At 36.1% G+C, this 21514-nt stretch overlaps 3 protein-coding genes across 3 annotated transcripts; 2 read left to right on the top strand and 1 right to left on the bottom strand.

Moving 5' to 3' along the window:
• The first annotated feature begins 11358 nt into the window (after positions 1–11358).
• Positions 11359–12897, top strand: LOC110692835 (probable leucine-rich repeat receptor-like protein kinase At1g35710). Its single transcript, XM_021869919.1, has one exon. It carries the CDS (start codon positions 11359–11361, stop codon positions 12895–12897), a length of 1539 nt encoding a protein of 512 aa, XP_021725611.1.
• Positions 12898–14905: 2008 nt separating this feature from the next.
• Positions 14906–18076, top strand: LOC110692654 (uncharacterized protein At5g64816). The gene is made up of 2 exons (XM_021869683.1): positions 14906–15110; positions 17465–18076. The coding sequence occupies exon 2, from the start codon at positions 17526–17528 to the stop codon at positions 17895–17897; it is 372 nt and encodes a 123-aa protein (XP_021725375.1). The 5' UTR covers positions 14906–15110; positions 17465–17525; the 3' UTR covers positions 17898–18076.
• A 218-nt stretch (positions 18077–18294) lies between these two features.
• Positions 18295–20357, bottom strand: LOC110692875 (probable serine/threonine-protein kinase WNK11). Its single transcript, XM_021869957.1, has one exon. It carries the CDS (start codon positions 19941–19943, stop codon positions 18390–18392), a length of 1554 nt encoding a protein of 517 aa, XP_021725649.1. The 5' UTR covers positions 19944–20357; the 3' UTR covers positions 18295–18389.
• Between the last annotated feature and the right edge of the window lie 1157 nt (positions 20358–21514).

Raw genomic sequence — 21514 nt, 5'->3', positions numbered from 1 at the left:
GATTCTAGTACTAAGAACGAAGTGGTTGTCAATTGTATCTCAAAGAGGATTTCCGGTTTAATCCCAAGTACCGTGTGGGGGAAATAAACCTCTTTAGGAAAGTATTCATACGCCTTTGACAGTGTATCAAGGTCATAGTCTCAAGGGGCATTGCAATTCTCATGTTCATGTGTACTTTGATCGGCTTGGAGTTGAGGCAAGTTTCATAGTCTTCACATTAGTGTTTTGTTTAGAAATTTTCTGTAATTTCTAAGACTTTTCAATACTTGATTGTAACACCTTTGTTGTGTTTGATTTAACTACAACATTATTGTTCTGTAATCTTATTATTTAGGTTTTGTCCCACACTCTTTATTAAGTGTTTTCTTGATTGAAATCGCTGTAAAACCTAACATTCTAAAGAGGTTTAATTTAGAATTGTCAAGTATGTCTAGTGTGAAGGAATTAACAACTAATTTTGTCAAACTCAAGAAGTTTGACGGTGTTGAATTTAGGAGATGGAAGAAGAAAATGTACTTTCTTCTTACATCTCTTAATGTTGCCTATGTTATAAGTACTCCAAGGCCGGATGAACATGAGAATGAGACCTTGGAAAGCGTTCGGGAAAGATCGAAATGGGACAACGACGATTTCATTTGTCGTGGTCATATTTTGAATGGGATGGAGGATGACTTGTTTGATGTCTACCAAAATGTGGAATCGGCCAAGGAGCTTTGGGAGTCCTTGGAGAGCAAATACATGATGGAAGACGCTTCAAGTAAGAAATTCTTGGTTAGTAATTTTAATAATTATAAGTTTGTTGATGGTCGATCCATAATGGATCAATTTCATGAGTTGCAACGTATCTATGGTAGTCTAGAACAACATGGTATTGCTATGAGTGAATTGTTTGTTGTTTCTAGTATAATTGATAAATTACCCCCTAGTTGGAAAAATGTGAAGCATGACTTGAAACACAAGAAAGAGGACATGACATTGTCCGGTTTGGCCACCCATCTTCAAATTGAAGAAGGGATACGTGCCATTGAAGGAGCTAAGGATGGAAATCCTAGCACATTTACCGTTAATATGGTAGATGAAAGGAGAGCTAGTGCATCTACTAGTGGAAAGAGGAAAAATAATTATTCTTCCAAAGGAAAGTCCAAAAAGCAAGCAAACAATAACAAGTTTTCTTGTTGGGAATGCGGTAAAGTTGGTCATCGCAAGAAGGACTGCTTTTATTACAAGAAAAAGATGGAGAAAGCCAAGGAGGGCCGTGCTAATGAAAGCAAGGACCCACCCACCAAAGGTAATCCAATTCATGAGGTTGAATTTAATTCCGGTTTGGATTTAAATGTAACGGATCCTAACATTTTTATGGTGCAGGATGATGACTCATGGTGGATTGATTCAGGGGCTTCAAGGCACGTGTGCAAGAGTAAGCATTGGTTCAAAACCTTTCAAAAGGTTGTTGATGGAGAAGACCTCTACATGGGGAACAACTCTACCATCAAGGTCCTTGGAAGAGGGCAAGTTGAGCTTATGTTTAGTTCGGGGACTGCAATTGTTCTTAGGAATGTTTTGTATGCTCCGGAAATTAGTAGAAATCTTGTATCCAGGCCTACCCTGAATAGTCTTGGCTATAAGCTTGTATTTGAAGCTAATAGATGCATTATTACTAGGGGTGTAATATTTATAGGTCGTTACTACTTGGATAATGGTTTGTTTAAACTTTCATTGAAAGACAAGTATGTATTTGATGATGGTTTATGTTTGAATGTTGATGTCAATGATAATCATGTTGATTTAAGTTTGTTTGACTTGTGGCATTCAAGATTAGGACATGTGAATTGTAATAAAATGCTTTTTATGTCCAAACAAGAATTGATTCCTTGTTGTGATATTTCTCCTAATAAGTGTTCTACTTGCATGTTGAACAAGATCACTAGAACTCCATTTAAGAGAGTTGAGAGAAGTTCTAATATTTTAGAACTAATCCATAGTAACTTGTGTGATTTTCATAGTACTCCTTCTTTGGGGAACAAAAGATACATGGTTACTTTTATAGATGATTATTCTAGGTTTTGTTACGTGTATCTTTTGCATTATAAAGATGAAGCTTTAACCAAGTTTGATATTTATAAAAGAGAAGTAGAATTGCAAGTAGATTCATTTATTAAGAGAATGAGAACTGATAAGGGAGGGGAATACTATGATCCAAGTTATTTCCAATCTTTGGGTATAATTCATGAGATAACAACTGGTTATGCACCACAATCAAATGGTGTAGCTGAAAGGAAAAATAGAACCCTTGAAGAGATGGTTAATTCCATGCTATCTTACTCTGGTTTGAGTGAAGGGTTCTGGGGTGAAGCAATGTTGACAACATGTCACATTCTTAACCGGGTTCCCACAAAGGGAAAAGAATCTACTCCTTATGAACTTTGGTACAAAATAAAGCCAAACTTGAAGTATCTCAAGGTTTGGGGTTGTAGGGCAGTCGTAAGAGTGTCCGGCAACAAGAAAAGAAAGCTCGGTGAAAAGGGCTTGGATTGCATATTTATAGGTTATGCTGAGCATAGCAAAACCTATAGGTTCTATGTAATAGAACAAAATGACTATATATCTGTTCATTCGGTTATAGAGTCAAGGGATGCAATTTTTGATGAAAACCGATTTTCATCAATGAGTAGACCGAAAGATCTACAAATTAGTGCCAATGATAGGGAGATAATAGAGTTGAATGATCAACTTGAAACTCATGAAAGTACATTCGATAATGAGAATGTTGAAACTCCTCAAGTGAGGAGAAGTGCTAGAGAAAGGAAAATTAGGAATCCTCTAGATGACTTCATAATTTATTTGGTTGAAGGATCTAGAGATGTCCTTAGTTCTACTACTCCATATTGTTTCAATGTGGATAGTGACCCTAAGACATATAGTGAAGCAATATCTTCCCAAGATAGTGCATTTTGGAAAGAGGCTATAAATGATGAGATGGATTCCATCATGGGAAATAACACTTGGGTCTTAGAGGATTTACCTCCCGGTTGCAAACCTCTTGGTTGCAAGTGGATTTTCACTAGGAAAAGGAAACCGGATGGCTCCATAGTGAAATTTAAAGCCAGATTGGTTATCCAAGGCTTTAGGCAAAAGCATGGTGTTGATTATTTTGACACATATGCACCGGTTGCAAGAATCACCTCAATAAGATTATTAATTGCAATGGCTTCGGTATATAATCTAGTGATTCATCAAATGGATGTCAGAACGACATTCCTTTATGGAGATCTAGAGGAAGAAGTGTATATGAAACAACTCGAAGGGTTTGTTTTGGAAGGACAGGAAGATAAGGTGTGCAAATTGGTTAAGTCATTGTATGGACTTAAACAAGCACCAAAACAGTGGCATCGGAAATTCGATGACACAATTTTGTCCTTTGGATTCAAAGTGAATCAAGCTGATAAGTGTATTTATAGCAAATTTGATGACAAAGGTCATGGTGTCATCATTTGTCTATATGTTGATGATATGCTTATCTTTGGTACAAGTCTACAACAAGTAGAATTGACCAAGGAATTCCTATCCTCATCTTTTCAGATGAAGGATTTGGGGGAGGCGGATGTCATTTTGGGCATCAAGATTATTCAGGACAATGGAAGGCTTATATTAAGTCAATCTCATTACATTGAGAAAATGATCAAACGGTTTAATATGTTTGATAAGTGCCCCGTGAACACCCCCATGGAACCTAATGTTAAATTGGTTAAGAATTCGGGGAAAACGGTTTCCCAATTGGAGTATTCAAGGATAATTGGATCCTTGATGTATGCCATGACTAGTACAAGACCGGACATTGCATTGGCTGTGGGAAAACTTAGTAGATTTACTAGTAACCCGGGTGCACAGCATTGGTTTGCAATTAGAAGGGTCTTGAGGTACCTTAAAGGTACGTTAGACTACGGTCTTACTTATAGTGGATGTCCTTTAGTTTTGGAAGGATTTTCAGATGCTAGTTGGATCACTTACAAAGAGGATGACTCTTCTGTAAGTGGTTGGGTATTCATGTTTGGGGGTGGTGCCATTTCATGGTCTTCCAAGAAACAAACTTGCATCGCTGATTCCACTAAGGCAGCGGAGTTTATAGCTCTTGCTTCAGCTAGTAAAGAAGCTGAGTGGTTGAGGAATCTCATGCTAGAGTTGCCTTTATTGCCAAAGCCAATGCCACCAGTGGCAATCCATTGTGATTCCAATTCGGCGTTGATAAAGGCTTATAGTCAAGTGTACAATGGTAAGTCTCGGCATATTTCACTAAGGCATAGCCTAGTGAAAGAGCTTATCCATGACGGGGTCATAAGTCTTGACTATGTTCCAACAAAATTGAATTTGGCGGATTGCTTCACAAAGGCAATGCCAAGACATTCCATCATATTTGCTATGAATGGAATGGGTTTATGTCCAAAAACACAAATTTGTGAAACCCAATCTAACGCTTGAAGAAACATCAAGTCTTAGATTCAATGTGGTTGATTCGCATTTTTGATGTTTGTTAGCAATATTTGATGACCCATATTGCTATGATACTTGTGATGTGTAAGGTAGCGTCATTTAAAAGTTCTCAAAGGTTTAGAGTTGAGAAGCTCTAAATGTAAGTTTCTTGTCACAAGGGCATATTTACGTATATGAGAACCTACCTATATAAGTTCAAAGTTTAGCCGCTTCAAGAAGTCTAGATGGACATATAGACTTTGATGAACTTATGAAAGATACGGACACATGGCTGTTTAAAAGTGTCAAGTGATGATTAATTCGATTTGTCTTGTGTGTACTTCACCTTCGAATGGTTGGATATATCCGCGTGATTCAATCCATATGGAAATCATGGGATATGATCATCGTTAAGTGTGTTGTACTAGGTGTCAATTCAATCCGAAGGGACATTGACATTAATGCATGAGATGTGGTTTAATTGTAAGAAGTGGAAAATGTTTTAAAGTAACACTCTAAATAGGGGAGGATTGTTGGAATATTTAGAGTGTTGATGGTTGCGCGCTCGCGAACTATAAGTAGCGCCCGCGCTGAGGTCGCGCCTAAACCGCGGACCTCACTGGAATTTGGATGTTTGGACGGAGAAAGTTGGCGCGGCCGCGCGTCTGATGGCGCGGCCGCGCGTCTGATGGCGCGCCCGCGCGTCATGGATGGCGCGCCCGCGCCTGTGGTCGCACCTAAACTGCGTGCCACACTGCCTTCCATTGTGAACTTCGCAAGTTCAGAAGAGGCGCGCCCGCTCCTAGTTAGGAGCGCCCGCTCCACTTTGAGGCGCGCCCGCGCCTCCTGGTGGAGCGCCCGCGCCTGTCTGGTTTTCGCGAAATTCTGATGGTTAAGTCTTTAATAAAAAGGCTTGATTCCTTATGTTTTCGATATAAGAAAAAATTCTCTGAATCTCTCCAAAGAAATTCTCTACAATTTTCTCTCAAAATCCTTGCAAATTTTTGTGAGAAAACTCTTGCAATTATTCCAAATTTGTGAATTTATCATCTTTATTTCGATTCTAGTACTAAGAACGAAGTGGTTGTCAATTGTATCTCAAAGAGGATTTCCGGTTTAATCCCAAGTACCGTGTGGGGGAAATAAACCTCTTTAGGAAAGTATTCATACGCCTTTGACAGTGTATCAAGGTCATAGTCTCAAGGGGCATTGCAATTCTCATGTTCATGTGTACTTTGATCGGCTTGGAGTTGAGGCAAGTTTCATAGTCTTCACATTAGTGTTTTGTTTAGAAATTTTCTGTAATTTCTAAGACTTTTCAATACTTGATTGTAACACCTTTGTTGTGTTTGATTTAACTACATTACATTATTGTTTTGTAATCTTATTATTTAGGTTTTGTCCCACACTCTTTATTAAGTGTTTTCTTGATTGAAATCGCTGTAAAACCTAACACATGCTACCTTCTTACTTTCTTAGTGTTCCTTTCCAATAATAATAATAATAAATATCTCTACCTTCAAACTTTCTGCTGGCGTATGATATGATGTTTTCCTTTAGTTTACTAGTTTCGTTAGCCGTTTGATCTTTGATCCTTTTTGTAATAGAAAAAGTTTTTTATTAGTGTGTAACTTCATTCATGAAGTTGTTAGTCAATTTCCTTCCCGTCTTCATAGTTTTAGTATGGACTGCCGCAAATTACTTAGTGGCCTTACGCACATCCACTTGAATGATAATTTTGACGAAAGCATTGTCAATTTTGCTAAAAACAATTGCCCTTGGAACATCCTTAATTAAGCAAAGGTCTTGAAGGAGAAGGGCAATACTTACTTCAAGAAAGGTGAAGTCGTTCTTGCTGGGGTTTAATTATGATAGAGGACTGAAACTTTTTTACTTTTGTCTGCCACGAGGTGAAGATGATTGTGTTCTTTTATGGAACCTTGCCATATCCCTTGAGTTAAACCTTGTAACTTGCGCCTTAAAAGTCCGTGATTTTGAACAAACTAAGGAGCTTTGCTCGTTAGTCATTAAGCTATGGTAACAATCCTAAAGCTCTTTATAGAAGAGCTTTAGCCGAAATCAAGCTCAATCAACTTGAAGAGGCCCATGAAGACCTTGGAAAAGAAGCTAAGGCCGAGCCTAAAAATCTGGACATCCTTTGTGAGATGGAGAAGGTAGAGGGGTTGAGATGCAAAGCTAGCAAGATTAGGGGCAAAAGGGGCACTGAGGGTTCCGACTTGCCCGACACCATCTTCAACAAAAAGGGAAAGATCTCTGCCAGTCTAGATTCAAACACGGGTCGCCTAGTAGCGATGTTCAGAGTGATGTTACGGCTTTACCCATCATGGACGCTACTGATTAGATGACAATAGAAAGCCTTATCAATACATCCAATGATTAAGAAGAAGAGATCGGGGAAATTTCATATGTTCCTCAACAGTTCGAGAAGTAATTAGTCCCTTAAGTTTCTTCAAACATTCTGATGTTTCATGGATGACTGTACGAGTAAAGGAAAAAACCACCTATAATGGGAGAGCTGAATTTCACAAGGCTAAGGACTACAAAACTCCAGAAACCTTGGCCACGCACACTAGGATGGTGGGTCCAAAAAAGAGGAGTCGCGATAGAAAAGGCAAGTGGAACAAGGCCAAGCGACCCCTGGATGCCGCCGTGGCCATCCATGTTGTTGGTCTAATGGTCTTCCTAAGCCCAACATCGCTGTCGTGGAGAAGTTAGTTGATCAACCACTAACCTAAATCCTAGCAGCAATGAGGGGTCAGACATCAAGGAGGGGAGCGAGATACATGTGAGAGCTTTAACCACCACTAACATTGATGAAGTGGAGTCCGTACGTTCTAATGACGCAGACCCCATGACTGTTGATCCCAACCATGTGCAGTCTTCTCCACCACGCCTTACCTTTATGTTATCTGCCACGCCAAGAAAACATGGAAGGACTGTCATGTCAAGGGTGAAGAACAAGAAAGGTAAAAGGTATCCCAGTTTTTGTTTTTATAGGATCAAGAAACACAAGGAAACAAGTTTGGAACAACTTATAACTAATTTCGGCGATGGAACTTCTCAATCCCCTTATTTACTTTGTCAAGCAGTTCATAGTGTCTGTAACCCTAATCCCCTTTTAGTTCTTGTATTAGTTTGGTTAAGAGAGTCAAGTATTTCCCTTATAGTTTTGAGTCAGTTGGGAGTTAGCCTTCTTTTTGGACCGTTGTCCAAAAAAAAAAAAAAATTAAATAACTGTAGCCTCCAGTTTCTCTTACTTCAGTTGAAAAATAATAACAATACCCACTTATTTTTTGTTAACTTGTACGACTTTACGAGTTATCTAACAAAAAGTCACCCCCAAATCCCCAATACTCTCTTAAATTCTACTCTATACAAGCTTAAGAGAGATGGAAAGTTAATAGGACGAAGGGAATATCAATTTTTCATCAAGATAAGAGGGAAATCTTATACGTATACGTACTTACGTAGTATATGTACTTGGGATGCTAAGATCTTTACATGTGGAAATTAACTTGAAAGAATATAATTGCTCCAACAAATTTTGTAAATTGAATAATTTTTTTTTTAAAAAAATATTTTTTATTTTTCATAGTCAAACCTATAGGGGGCGTTTAGTTCGTACGGTGGTATGAGTTTGGAATTAGGAATGAGGTTAAGGGCGTGTTTGACAAAATATAGTTGTGTAAGTAGCTGTTAGCTGTGAAGGTAGATGTTAGCTGTGTAGGTAGCTGTGAAGATAGATAATTTAAGTATGAGTGTTCGGTAAATTAGTGGTTGACTAGTTGTTATATATATATATATATATATTAAATTTTCAACAGCTACCTCAAAAGCTACCTCTAACTTCAAAAGCTAATAATTTAACTTTTCATAAAAGCTACCTCCACCACTAAAAGCTACTCTAAACACTACTTTACCAAACACTCACATTTTTTTGTTAAGTCTTGGTTTGACCAAGTCAAACCACTAAAAGCTAGCGCCGAACATGCCCTAAGGTGGTATAGAGTTAGAATTTGATACTTAATATCATGTGTTTGGTTCAATGTTGGAATGAAATCTCTCACTATCCCATCCTTTTATTTGATACCTAAGGGAATGAAATGATCTAAACTCACGTTCCCTACCCCATACCTCATGTTTTTAGGTATGGGTTTAAAATTCATACTCTTGACAACCAAACATATGATATGAGTTTTAGTCATTCTAATCTCATACTTCATTAGAATTTGTTATACACACTCGGGTGTACAGTACACCTGAGCTCATTTGCTCATTCAATCTGCAAATGAGCAAATAATATTTTACTCATTTGTTGATTGAATGAGCAAATGACCCGGGTGTCCAGTACATCCGAGTGTACATAATCGGCTCTCATAACTCATACCTATATTCCGCAAACCAAATGCCCCTTAAACGGTTTTGATACAGGAAGAATAATGTGATCAGAAAATATTATAAGTTTCTAGAAGCTATTTCTGTTAGAATCTTTTTGCTTAGTTGTCCTTTTTGCTTAGTTGTTCCTTTTTCTCGCAAAGTTGTTATTAAGGGAATATTTTCTGTTTTAAGATTATGGCTGTAATTAATCCTTGGCTACTACTTAAGCTGATGTAAGGAATAGCAGTGAATATAGACGAAAAACAATTCTCCTTTCTCTATCTATCCCCCTCTCTTTCTCTCTCTATTCTTTTCTCTCATTCTCTTAAATTCTATTACATCACTTAAATACTCATTGAATATCCAGTGAGATAATTTCAGTGTAGTACCTCTGTGTGCTGCTACAGAGTGTACAGAGTTGCACTGTATCAGGTTTAGATTGTTTATTAAAAATTGATGGTTAATATTTACAAACTCCTTATGGATACGATGTAATAAGTATGTGTATACTTTTCAAATATACTTCGTAATTGGAAAGATAAATCGTAAAAGTCATACTATGACCTATATTAATATGGAAAGAGAAGATTGAGTTGTAACATGGGCTAGTGGCTTAGTGTCTGCAGCATGAAAGTGAAAGTTCTTGGCAGCATCAGCCCTCAGCTCTTGCAAGTTGCAACTGCCAATTGCCTAAAAATTGTACGATTAAATAAATCCTCAGCTCTTGCAAGTTGCAACTGCAAATTGCCAATAAATATACCTTTTTTTTTTTTAATTGTTATAAGAAAAATCCCTCCTAGAATGTGCTTAGTAAGATTCGACCTTTGGTGTCACGTCTGAAAGTAGAATAATTAGCCAACTACTCTAACCTCCTACCTCAAATACTTCGTACAATTGATGTAAATAAAACAAGTACTCTTTCAGCCCTTGAATGATCTTTCAATTTTTTATTTAGGCGTTCCAAAATGTTGTTCTCGTTTAGTACTCCTTCTGTTTTTTTTTTATTTGCATCACTTTCCTTAAATGAGTGTTTTTTTTAATTGCATCACTTCGATATATAGTAACTTTATACTACTCCCTCTGTTTTTTTAAATGCATCAGTTTGACCGACACATTTTCCAAGACGTAACTTTGAGCATTATTATCTTTAATTGTCTATTATTAAAATTTGTAACAAAATTATATTATGAAAGTAGACATTGTGACGAATCAAATGATGTATTATATAATAACAATATTTATTTATTTTATAATAGCAATAAAAATAAGTCAAACATGACATGTGAATAATGCAAAAGTCAAACTGATGTATTTAAAAAAACGGAACGAGTATATTTTATTATTTTTCTCACCTACTTTAAACCCCACTCAAATTAATTTATCATTTTTCTCTCTCATAGTCCCCACTACTCTCTCACACATACTTTCATTTTCATGATCCCCACATTACTTTACTATAAACCAAGCAAAGTTTGGTGGAGTTGGTGCGGAACTCACCACCTTGTGACTTTGAGGTCACAAGTTCGAGCCCCACTAACTACAAAATGCTTGGGAGTAGGGGGGTTCCCTTACCTCCCCCTCTATTCTCAAGCGCCCCTGACCTGCAGAGCTAGACTGGCTAAACCTGTGAGAGGTGCTGGTTTAGTAGGCTCATTTATCTTACCTTTTTAAAAAAAACAATACTTTACTATATAATAAATTATTCGTCCATCCACATTATTATACTATATCAATTTCACTCTCCTAAAACTTCGTATATTTGCAAGTGATGCAAAAAAAAAAAAAAACGGAGGGAGTATTTATTTTTCAATTTTTAAACACTCTGAAAAGACCAAGTTATCCTCAACATCTTTTGTTTTTATTCGTTCAATTACCTAAAATAGTTTTATATTTCCTCTAAATAAATATTTGTACCCACCTATGCATATATACTTTATTCTTATTTCATATACTCCCTCCGCACGTTATTATTTGCTCCATTTTTCTTTGCACGGAGTTTTAGGATAAATAGTAAAAAGTAAAAAAAATATGATAGAAATAAGGTTGGTTGAAGAATAAAAAAATCTAAAAAAGTAAAAGTGAGTATAAGTTAGGAAGAGAGAGAATATGAAAAATATTAAAATATGATATGATGGGACCACTTGTGGAGAGGAAAATAGTAAAATATTATTAAAAGTTTCAAAAAAAAAAATGGAGCAAGTAATAAAATACGGCCATAAAAGAAAAGTGGAGCTAGTAATAAAATACGAAGGGAGTACTTACTAGTTGTGAACAACACACAATTCTGGTACACTTCACTCGTTTCAATGTACATTATGTACTTTCTAGTTTCTACTCTTATTTCTTAATTCTCATAAAATTTGGCAGATGATGAGATCATCGAGGGACGGATGAAGTCTTAATTAGCCCGTAATCTAAGTAGCTATATAAAGAGATGCAAGCCTGCTTCCTTATCATTGTAAGCAAGTAAGCATCACTGAATAATCTCCAATAATGGAAAACCTTAAGAAAAACTCTGTTACAGTCATAGTTAATCACATTTTCTTCATAATATTTGTTATTAACAGCATATCATGTCCTCTAAGAGTAGTAGAATCCTGTGATCCCATAGATGAAGAGGCATTGCTTCATTTCAAACGTGGGGTCAATTATGATTTCCCACCTTTTCGTAAACTAGATACTTGGGTTCCTAACACCGATTGTTGTGTAGAGTGGCAAGGTGTGAGCTGTGATCCAGCGAATGGAAGGGTAGTCCAAGTCTACCTATTTAGCTTTCGCGATGAAGGTGGTGTTGATCGCAACTTCGGCGTAGAAGGTACACTCTCCCCTTTCCTCGGCAATCTTACCTATCTTCAATACCTTGGCTTTAAAGACCAAGTAGGGTTAAGTGGTCCTATCCCTCCCGAACTAGGGAAGTTGTCACATTTAGTTGGTCTTGGGCTAACCAATAACCAACTAAATGGTTCAATCCCTTCTTCACTTGGTAACCTTCATAAGCTACAATACCTCAGCCTAGGCAACAATAGCCTCTCAGGTGCCATACCCAACTCTCTCTTTCGCTCCTTGAAGTCACTCTTGACTTTGGAATTGGAGGGAAACCAGTTTACAGGTTCAATACCATCTTCGATTTCTAATCTGATTTCGCTTGAAAAGATTTATCTTACAAGAAATAATCTCTCTGGCTCGATCCCACTCGGTATTACTACACTTAAAAACCTTACCTACATAGATTTATCATACAATCATATAACCGGAAACATATCAGATTCCATAGGTAATAACCTCTCAAAATTACAAGCATTATTTCTCAACTATAACAAACTCATTGGAACCATACCGAGTTCTGTAGTTAAACTCTCTCAGCTGCAGGAATTACATCTTGACCATAACAAAATTACTGGAGTCATACTAAGATCTGTAGGTAAACTCTCCCAATTGCGAAACCTATACCTTGACCATAATAGACTCACCGGACCTATTCCTTCTTCCATATTTAACCTTTTTTCATTGGAGGTTTTAAATTTCGGTAACAATAAATTGACCGGTATGTTACCTTATTCCATAGGCAATCTCACCAAGATTCAAAGAATAGTGTTAGAGAACAATAAGATCACAGGAAAGTTGCCACCAACTATTGGCTATCTAACTGCATTGTATGATATCTTGCTCTCTAATAACCGGTTTTTTGGTCGTATACCTCCAAGTTTTGACAATCTCAGACTCAATTCTTTGCAACTGTCTAACAATCATCTCGTTGGCCCTCTACCTCCTCAGCTTGCTAACACAACATTTTTTAACTCAGACAGCAACCTCGATTTATCGTATAATCCACTGGGGTTAAAGAACATACCAGATTGGTTGTTTCATTATTACGAGTTGAAAAATATTAATTTAGCTGGGGCAGGGATCAAAGGGGAGTTGCCACAATCAATGTCTTCCTCTGGATCCATCGTTCACCTCGATTTATCGAGTAATGAAATCACAGGGAAGTTGCCATCATGGATAGGGAATATATATTTTCTAGTCCCTTAACTTATCCAATAACAGATTTTACTCCACAATTCCAAAGTATCTCACAAGTAGTTATTCCCTCAAGAACCTTGATCTTCACTCAAACAACTTCTCTGGCTCTTTAAGAGACATTTTTAATAGAAAAGTCACATACTCCTACCTCGACGTGTCTAGCAATATGTTCACAGGTCCCCTTGATGAAGACATAGGTAAGAAGCCGACAATTGCTTACATACAATCCATGAAACTGTCTAATAACCCACTTGGAGGAACCATTCCAAAATCGTTAGGGAAGCTGATAGAACTAGAAGTGTTAGAGATGTCTGGTAATAACATTTCAGGAAGTATTCCGAAGAAGGTGTTGAATTTGGAGAAATTGCAAGTTCTTGACGTCTCAAATAATCAATTGAGTGGAAGAATACCTCCCCACAACACAAGCTTTCTGGCTTCTGCATTTTCGGGTAATCCTGGCCTGTGTGGTGCTCCGCTCCCTCCTTGTAAACGTCGTTTGTACTTGTAGTAGTATTCCTGCTTCTGCATTTCGTTTGTACTTGTAGTAGTGTGTATGTTAATTGTTATGTATGTTAGTATGTACACCCTGTTCATCCAATTTCTATGTCAGAATTGAAGCTTATCAGAATTTCCAAATCTTTTTGTTTAATATAGAAGGAGAGGAGATAGATAAATAGCACATGAGCGTGATCATTGTTTGTCTTTACTAGTATGTTATTTTAATTTCAAATTCTGTCATCCATGAAATTTTGTTGGCTTTTACCTCTTACAAACTCGTAAATTAAGCTGGTGTATGTAGATTTGACCTTGTTTGGTTCACCTTATTTTTACTGGTCTGGTCTGGTCTGATCTCATCTGATCTGATCTGATTGTCTGATTTGACCAAACTTTGACCTTAAATGTACGATAATCTATAAGAAAAAAATATATCAAGTGAGATCTTGTTAAATTCGTAATAATGTGTAGTTTATTAATATGTAATTTTCACAATTTTTTTCATTACGAAATTAAGAATATTTAGCGATAAAAAACCGCACATAAAACGATGTTCTGATCTGAACTTATTTTTTCTGATCTGATCTGAACTTATTTTTTCTGAAATAAGTAAAAATAAGTTGAACTAAACAAGGATATTGAATTAATAATCCTAGGAAGTCTAGCTATTTTATAAGAAATCTCTTCTAACTTAAGGTATAAAAGTAACCCTATTACCCTGGTACGTTGTACTATAGGCTCAATGTACACTTGAGTTGAGGCATATATCCATATAATAGGCTTTGTTACTCTTTAGGCCTTTAGGCCAAAGTAAATAAATTAAAAAAAAAAAAAAAATGGAAAATTTCCAATCTAGGATGCATCTCATGCATGATATATACGAAGCATGTAGGATTGATTCTATGCAGTCTCCTTTACAAATACCTCTTCTAGTCCAAGTGCTTAGCAAATTTGCTAGCCTGAATTGAATGCCATAGAAGGCAAAGTTTAAAATGTTCTAGGCTCTAGCACTTTGCCTACCCCCTAGGGCCCCTACAATAACAAGATACGATAAATTATGATTTCAAACTCAATAATTAGCTTTTAGCTCGATTTAGTTGTAGACTTGTAAAATTAACGCAAGCTTAATTACCCGACCCTAGATACACATACTGAAGTCTGAAATTAAAATTTTCTTGATGTCTTCGTCTAATTTTGACTTGATTCAAACCAATCCAACCAAATCTGAATGGACACATATCTGATCACAATAACCATATCGACAATAAAATCGGAATAATAAAACATGACTTGATTCAAACACCTGATTTCGAGTTTGAGTTTAAGTTGGTTCGTCAATCAATTTTTTTTCATCCCAAAGTTTCCTAATTTTGATACATTTCAAAGTTAATCAAGTTATTTTAAGACGAGGTATTTGAGTTTGATTCGTCACCATAAGTGCTAAGCTATAGTCAAATGTGAATTAATCACGTAAGATTTGTTAAGGTGTATATTTGTAAAATTAACTCCTCTACCTTCATTTAGCAAAATGCGGTATATAACTCGGGATCTTTTATAATGACGCAAAAATTCAAACGCCGCTTCCATTTCCACTAACAACACTCCCTCACTCTCTCTCCTCCTCCACCCCCGCCCTCTTATCGGCCTTCTCCGCCGCCGCCGTCTGCTATCAATTCCGGCGATATTTCCTCCTCCGCCGCTAACACCATCATTTTGTTCTTGCCCTGGTATATCTCTCTTTTCTATCCTCTTATCCTCTTCCAATTAAAGCTGAAATACTACGCTGTTTGTCAATTTCTAGGGTTTAAATTCTATGCTATGAATTTCTGAATTGTAATTTAATTGTTGTAAATTTGGGTATTTTTTCTGAGGAGAAGAAGGTTGTTTGGTGTTTGTGTAATTAGGTTTCCTCAATTTGGGTAATTCTTCGAAATTGCAGTGTTTTATTGTATGATAATGGTGCTGGGCATCACTTTCAATTTGAAGATAGAACAGTGCATTTGATTTTACAAGCATAGTTGAGTTTAATGCCATTGATATAACCTTGATTTTTGAAGTTATATCGAATAAATTTGCCTCTGTTAGTTACTTTCGTAGTTTTTTGTTGTTGAAAATTTTTGGTAAATAATGTTTATCATATTTGCGAATTGCGATGGTAACTTAATTTTTCTTCGTCTACTAATTTAAATTTAGAATTGATTAACTTTAATTACTCCGTATAATATAAAGTTCATGGTCTGTGATCACTGAGAAACTTTAGCCAAAGGTCTTATGAAGATGCCGTCAAATTTTACCGAGGACATTGTGATATCTTATTGTGCTGAATTTATGGTATCAGACTGTAGTTTATGCATAGGATATTACTGAAACCGTTGTATGGTTTTGAATAAAATTGGATAAGGTGACGGATTCCCTTGGCCTTTGTATAAGGAAATGTTCTTTTGGCAGTGAATTAAGTGATGACTCCAATGTGGGAATGATTTCCTTAGCAAATAAAAAATGGGGGCAGAGTCTCAGATGCTGGGAATTGTTGATTTAGGGATAACTATATCCCGTACCCCAAATTTAGTTTAGTTGTTTGCGGCTTTAGGGTAAATGTTGGGTTTAAATTTAGGTGAATTGTTTGAGTGATTAGCTGATATTTTATTATGGCTTGAGGAATCTTGGATATTACTGACTGATCACTACTCTCTAGCCTATTACAGGAAATATTTGTTGAATAAATGTATTGATTTAGTGATATAGGATCCTGAATGATATATTCAGTATGTAATTTTGTGGCCGAACATGAGATCAGTCAAGCTCTTAAAATGTGTTCTTGTGCAAATGTTGTGAGAAGGTTGTTGAATATAATTATACATTTGGGTTGCAGTTGGCATTTTCTGGTAAAATGTTTGTGCTTTTGTTATTATTAAGGGGAACTGTAGAATTGGCATGTGACCACTGAATGACTGATGTTCAAAACTTCACTGATATCTCTTCTAAAGTATTTATTATTTTAAAGTCAAACTAGCCTGTGGGCAATTTTCAGTGTAGGGTTAGTTTGAACTAAAGTAGCTATCTACAATTCAATATACTCTGCTTTTTAATTATAGTATAGCATGTTATAAATGACTTTTCAGTCAAGGGTGTGATTAGAAATTTTGTCTCAACAAGCGCAAGGCACTTTGGGGATGTTGGGGTAAATTATGTTTATGTCATGGTTGCACAGGTTCTATAATGGTCTACTGGATTACTGGGTAAAACTTGAGATTGAGTTCTTGTGATAGCTATTATTAATGTTGCTTATTGTCATATAGATAAGTGCAGAGTGTGTTTATTGATGTTAGTGGCTATGGGTTTAAGTCATATTGGACCTCTCAAAGCCATAATATGGTGCAGTTGGTGAGTAGTATGCCCAAATGGCTGAAATGGCATTGCTGTGTGATTATAATTTCTGGGAAATTTGCTACATGTAGCATAACACATCCACACTTGATTGGTTTTTTGTTGGATCTTATTATTTTTGTTTCAAGAATTGATATTGATAGGTTAATGATTCATGCTGGATTTGCTGTTACTTGTTCATTCATCTTAAACTTTATTCTTAATCCTGATGTATTAAATTTGTCTATACTGATTTACTTGATTGCCTTGAGGAGTTGAGGGAGTATTGGAGTTATTGTATAGGTAGCTTTTGTACAATCTACCTACAGCCAGTTTTGGAGAAAATTGTTTGGACTGTCAAATTATCAATAGATATAGGCGAATGGTTTATTGTCAAAAGAAGAATATTCGTGATATGTAAAGCCATAATTTATTCAGTTTGATTTTTTTTGCAAGCACTACAAAGATACTTGTCAAGCAATTGTGTCATACTACTGTTCTTTCAAAGACTCTGTTTTTGGTTCAACTTATTTTGTGCCCTACTGCTCTAATATCTTACATCTTGAAGTAATGATGATGCCCTACTGTATGCATGTTTTCTGGTCCAACTTTTTTTGTGCATGATCTATGAAGATTTCTCTTGAATTACCATTATGATCAACTTATGAACTTGGTTGGTTATTTGTTGCTAATGTTTTTCTTTTGTGAAATGCAGCTTAAAGCCTAGTGCAAGAGTTGAGGTATAAAAGAAGAAAAAGCTCAATTATCGCAATACCATGGTGGAAGTTTGGTGGTCCCTTTTGGGTGCTGCTATTCCAGCTGTTGTTGCAGGGCAAGCCTGGAGAATTAAGAGAAGGCGGGATGAGGAGCAGAGGATTAAGAGTGCAAGGGGCCGGGAAAAGAGCTCAGATGACATATTCGTTTGTGAAAGGGTTTGCACCTCAAAACGTATGTTGAAGAAGGTTGGTGCTTTCTCTAAGGATCCAATCCCTGATACTTGTGTCACTGTCTGCGGAGTCTCAGAACTCGATGCATGCACTGATGCTTGTGCACGAACTGTTTGTGTCAATCAGCATCATGTTCCAAACTGGAATGATGTTTGTCTTCGAAGATGTCAAAGTGAATGTCTTAAACTCTCTAGGACGTAGGAACCATTGGATTTTGTTTCTGAAAGGTTAAGGTGGTTGTTTAGTGTGCTGAAATTGATAGAAGCAGGAATTGCTGTTAATATTTGAAAAATATTTAGCTTACTGCTTAATCGAGTTTGTACTTTTTGCTTAATTTTTTGAATGATTTTACAGATAATATATCCTCTGTTAAAATTGCTTATCTGCATAATTGGTTGGCAATTGATATAAGGCAAGATGACTATGGCTAATTAGTAATTTACTGTTCAGCAGTATTGGTACAAATTGATTACTTTTCAATAATTTAATGATAGTCATAACAGGCTTTGATTAAAATTGAATATCATGATAGATACCTCAAAAAAAAAAAAAAAAAAAAAAAATATATATATATATATGATAGTCATAACAGGTTTTAATTAAAAGTGGATCATATTACGTAATTGGTGTAGTGTACATAACTTGTGTTGCAACTAACAAGAACTGCTACTACACTGGAAATTCAATCTAAATCTAAAATTTGTTCCCACAAAAGAATAACAGCTTCTTCAACGATCTCGAACTTGTTTTGGCTACCTCTTTTTTGTTGCCTTCTCTGCTACCTGTAACTTGCTTGTCTTGACCAGTTGAATTAGCTAGCCGTGATTTGCCAGCACGATCATGTTCACTTAGTTTCTTGGATGCAAGTAATTGGGCGTCCTGGTTCGTGTCACTAGGCGGTTTTGCAGGCTCGTTGGGTTGGCTGACATTATTTTCTGATGATGAAGATTCTGCCTCCGGGTTTACAAGTTTCCTAACCAGATTTTCCATAAGCTCAGTTACAAGGACTGCTTCTCTGACTGACAACTGGAGCTCCTTCATCATCTCTTGCACAACCAAGTGAACTGTATCCTTTTTTATAGAGAACACAAACTCGATCTTTTGAGCATGACCTCTCTTGTCACCAATCCGAAGAACCATTGATATGTAGTCGATCTCCTTGATCAGCTGCCCTTCTAACTTGCACTCGATATTCTCACTGACAACAGCCTTCAATGGGCCAACAAGAGAAACAACCGGTGAGCTAGCCACGTGATCACACGATTTATAAGATGATGTATCAGGTGGACTAGGCACTTGATCCCATGTTACAGAAGATGAACACACAGATTCTGATTTCAGACTCGGAGTTCGAGATGCCGCAGACAATCCAGAATCAGTCACCAGTGCAAGAAACGGATCATTCAGAAGGTTGATTGCTGACGGTCTCTCTGATGCAGGACCCAAACACTTTTCTATGAAAAGCTTTAACTGCAGGTCTGTCACTCTGCTTAGAATAGCAGGCTTGATTCCAGATCTCACCTTCCTATGAACCTGATCTGAGTTACTGCACTCAGTATACGGCAATTCCCGGGTGACCATCTGCAACAAACACATCCCAAAAGAATAGATATCCACCAGGTGATCATACTCCTCTCTGAAAAGCTCTGGTGCCATGAACTCAGGCTTACCACTAGCAGCGCGAGCTGTAGTGTCTTCTTGAAGCATCGCCGCAAGTCCAACATCTCCGATTCTAACCTTGCCAGAGTATCCATTCACAAAGATGTTATCACAGCTAAGATCTCCGTGAATAATAGGAGGATTCTGACAGTGCAGGTAATCTAACCCTTTCAGAATCTGTCTAGCCCAATTCTTGATAGCCTTTTTATCAACAAGATTATGTTTCTTGCGATACTGACTCATAGTTCCAGAGGTAGACAATTCAGTAATTATGTTTACTGTCTTCGTTTCGCTATCGACCCATGAATGGTAACACCTCATGATGTTCTCATGCTTCAAAGACTTCAACAGACTAACTTCTGCACTCACATTCTTCTGACATTCTTCTGACTCGAATATTTTCTCTGACAACTCAACTTTACTCCATGTAATCTCTATTCCTTTCAACTCATCAAACCCCTTGTAATCCTTCTTAAACACCCCTTCTCCCAATACCTCCTCGAACCTTACATACCGCCCTGTCGAATCCGTCTCAACACCCTCATCCTCAAGCTCATCGACATTGTCTACCCCTGAACTCGAACCCATGATTTGATTGAACTAACAAAATTAACTCTTTCTTGAGTACTTTTAAAGAATGTATCAAAAAGTGATCAACTTTTTATCAATGCACAGGAAAGAAAATTGAAGACGGCTTGAAACGAGTGATTTTGGATGAATCTGATTGATTTTTTGTGGGTTTGCAATCCATGAAGGTAAAGGGTGATGTAATTTGTGGTTCAAAGAGAGAAAATTTAGGGTTATTTGATTTAGAAGAGCAGTTCAATTTTTCCAAGAGAAAGTTAGTTTTGGACCTTAGTTTATAAAGGTGTAGGTTAGGTTTTAACCTGACTTACAATCCAAGCTAAGATAATCTTGGTTTCTGTTTCCTAGTCTCCTAGAGTTTCGATTAATGAAACTGAAAAAGATTTGGATATTTTTTTCGGAATATTTAGAAAAGATAATAACTAACATAAAAATAAAATTAAATATTATGTATAACAAATTAGGAAAATAATATGGGATATAAAATTAGGATAGGACTTTTTCAAAATATGAAGGATAAAGTTTCAAGTATAACAGAAAATATTCAAAAAAAGATACCAAATTTTGATTTTTTTTTTTTTTTTTTTTTTTTGTAAGATATAATGAAATTAAAAAAATCAAATGTAATGGTTTTCAAAAAAAAAAAAAGAAAAAAGAAAAAAAAAATCAAATGTAATGTAATCAGGCCTATATATCTCTAGTAAAACGTATATTTGGATAAAAAAAACCTTTAAAGGATCAGATTTATTTAATTTGGAAATTATAAAAAAAAATTAGGTTAGAAGTAATTACATCATTAATGCATAATGATAAAAATTATAATTGTTTATAAATTGCGGAAGAGCCTAATTCACCAATAGAGTAATATTTATATTAGTAGAAATGTGAAATAATGCTTGTTGTTACATACATAATGTTATGGTAAAATAATGCATGGAAAACAAATTTATAAGATTAGCTAGCAAATTAATTAAATTAAATTGATTTAGAGGTCATCATCAGCTTCTCTTCCATGTCTATGATGAGAAAATTTGTGTTCCACCTTATCCTTTGCCTTATGCACTGCATGATCCATTACTGTGGCTGCGGATTCAGCTGTTTTTTCGAATGTCGCCTCTCCTTCTTCGAAACTCTTCTTTGCTGCCATTCTTATTCGTTTACTCGAATCGTGTCTTTCAAATTTATCGGCTCCATCTTTCTCTTGGATCCTGAAACTAATCCAACAACATAATATCAATAATACATTTAATTAGTCCATCCTATTTGTTAAGATAATATAAAAATATTTTATCGATTATATGTTTTGATAGTCTTTGATATTGTTTTAAAGGGTTTCCTAGTGAAATTTCTTATATTCATTCGAGAATTTGATGCACCTTCCCATAATTTTAAATATATATATATATATATATATATATATATATATATATATATATATATATATATATATATATATATGTGTGTGTGTGTGTGCGCGCGCGCGCAACATATGTTATTAGTAAATTATCTTCATAGAGACGATGAGAGAATCCTTATACAAGTAATTTGAGATAGAATGTGTGTGTTTCATTATG

The sequence above is a fragment of the Chenopodium quinoa genome, unplaced genomic scaffold (assembly GCF_001683475.1).
Source record: "Chenopodium quinoa cultivar QQ74 unplaced genomic scaffold, ASM168347v1, whole genome shotgun sequence".
In the NCBI taxonomy this organism is placed as follows: domain Eukaryota; kingdom Viridiplantae; phylum Streptophyta; class Magnoliopsida; order Caryophyllales; family Amaranthaceae; genus Chenopodium; species Chenopodium quinoa.
The sequence above is the reverse complement of the archived record's forward strand: the minus strand, read 5'-3'. Positions and strand labels throughout refer to the sequence as shown.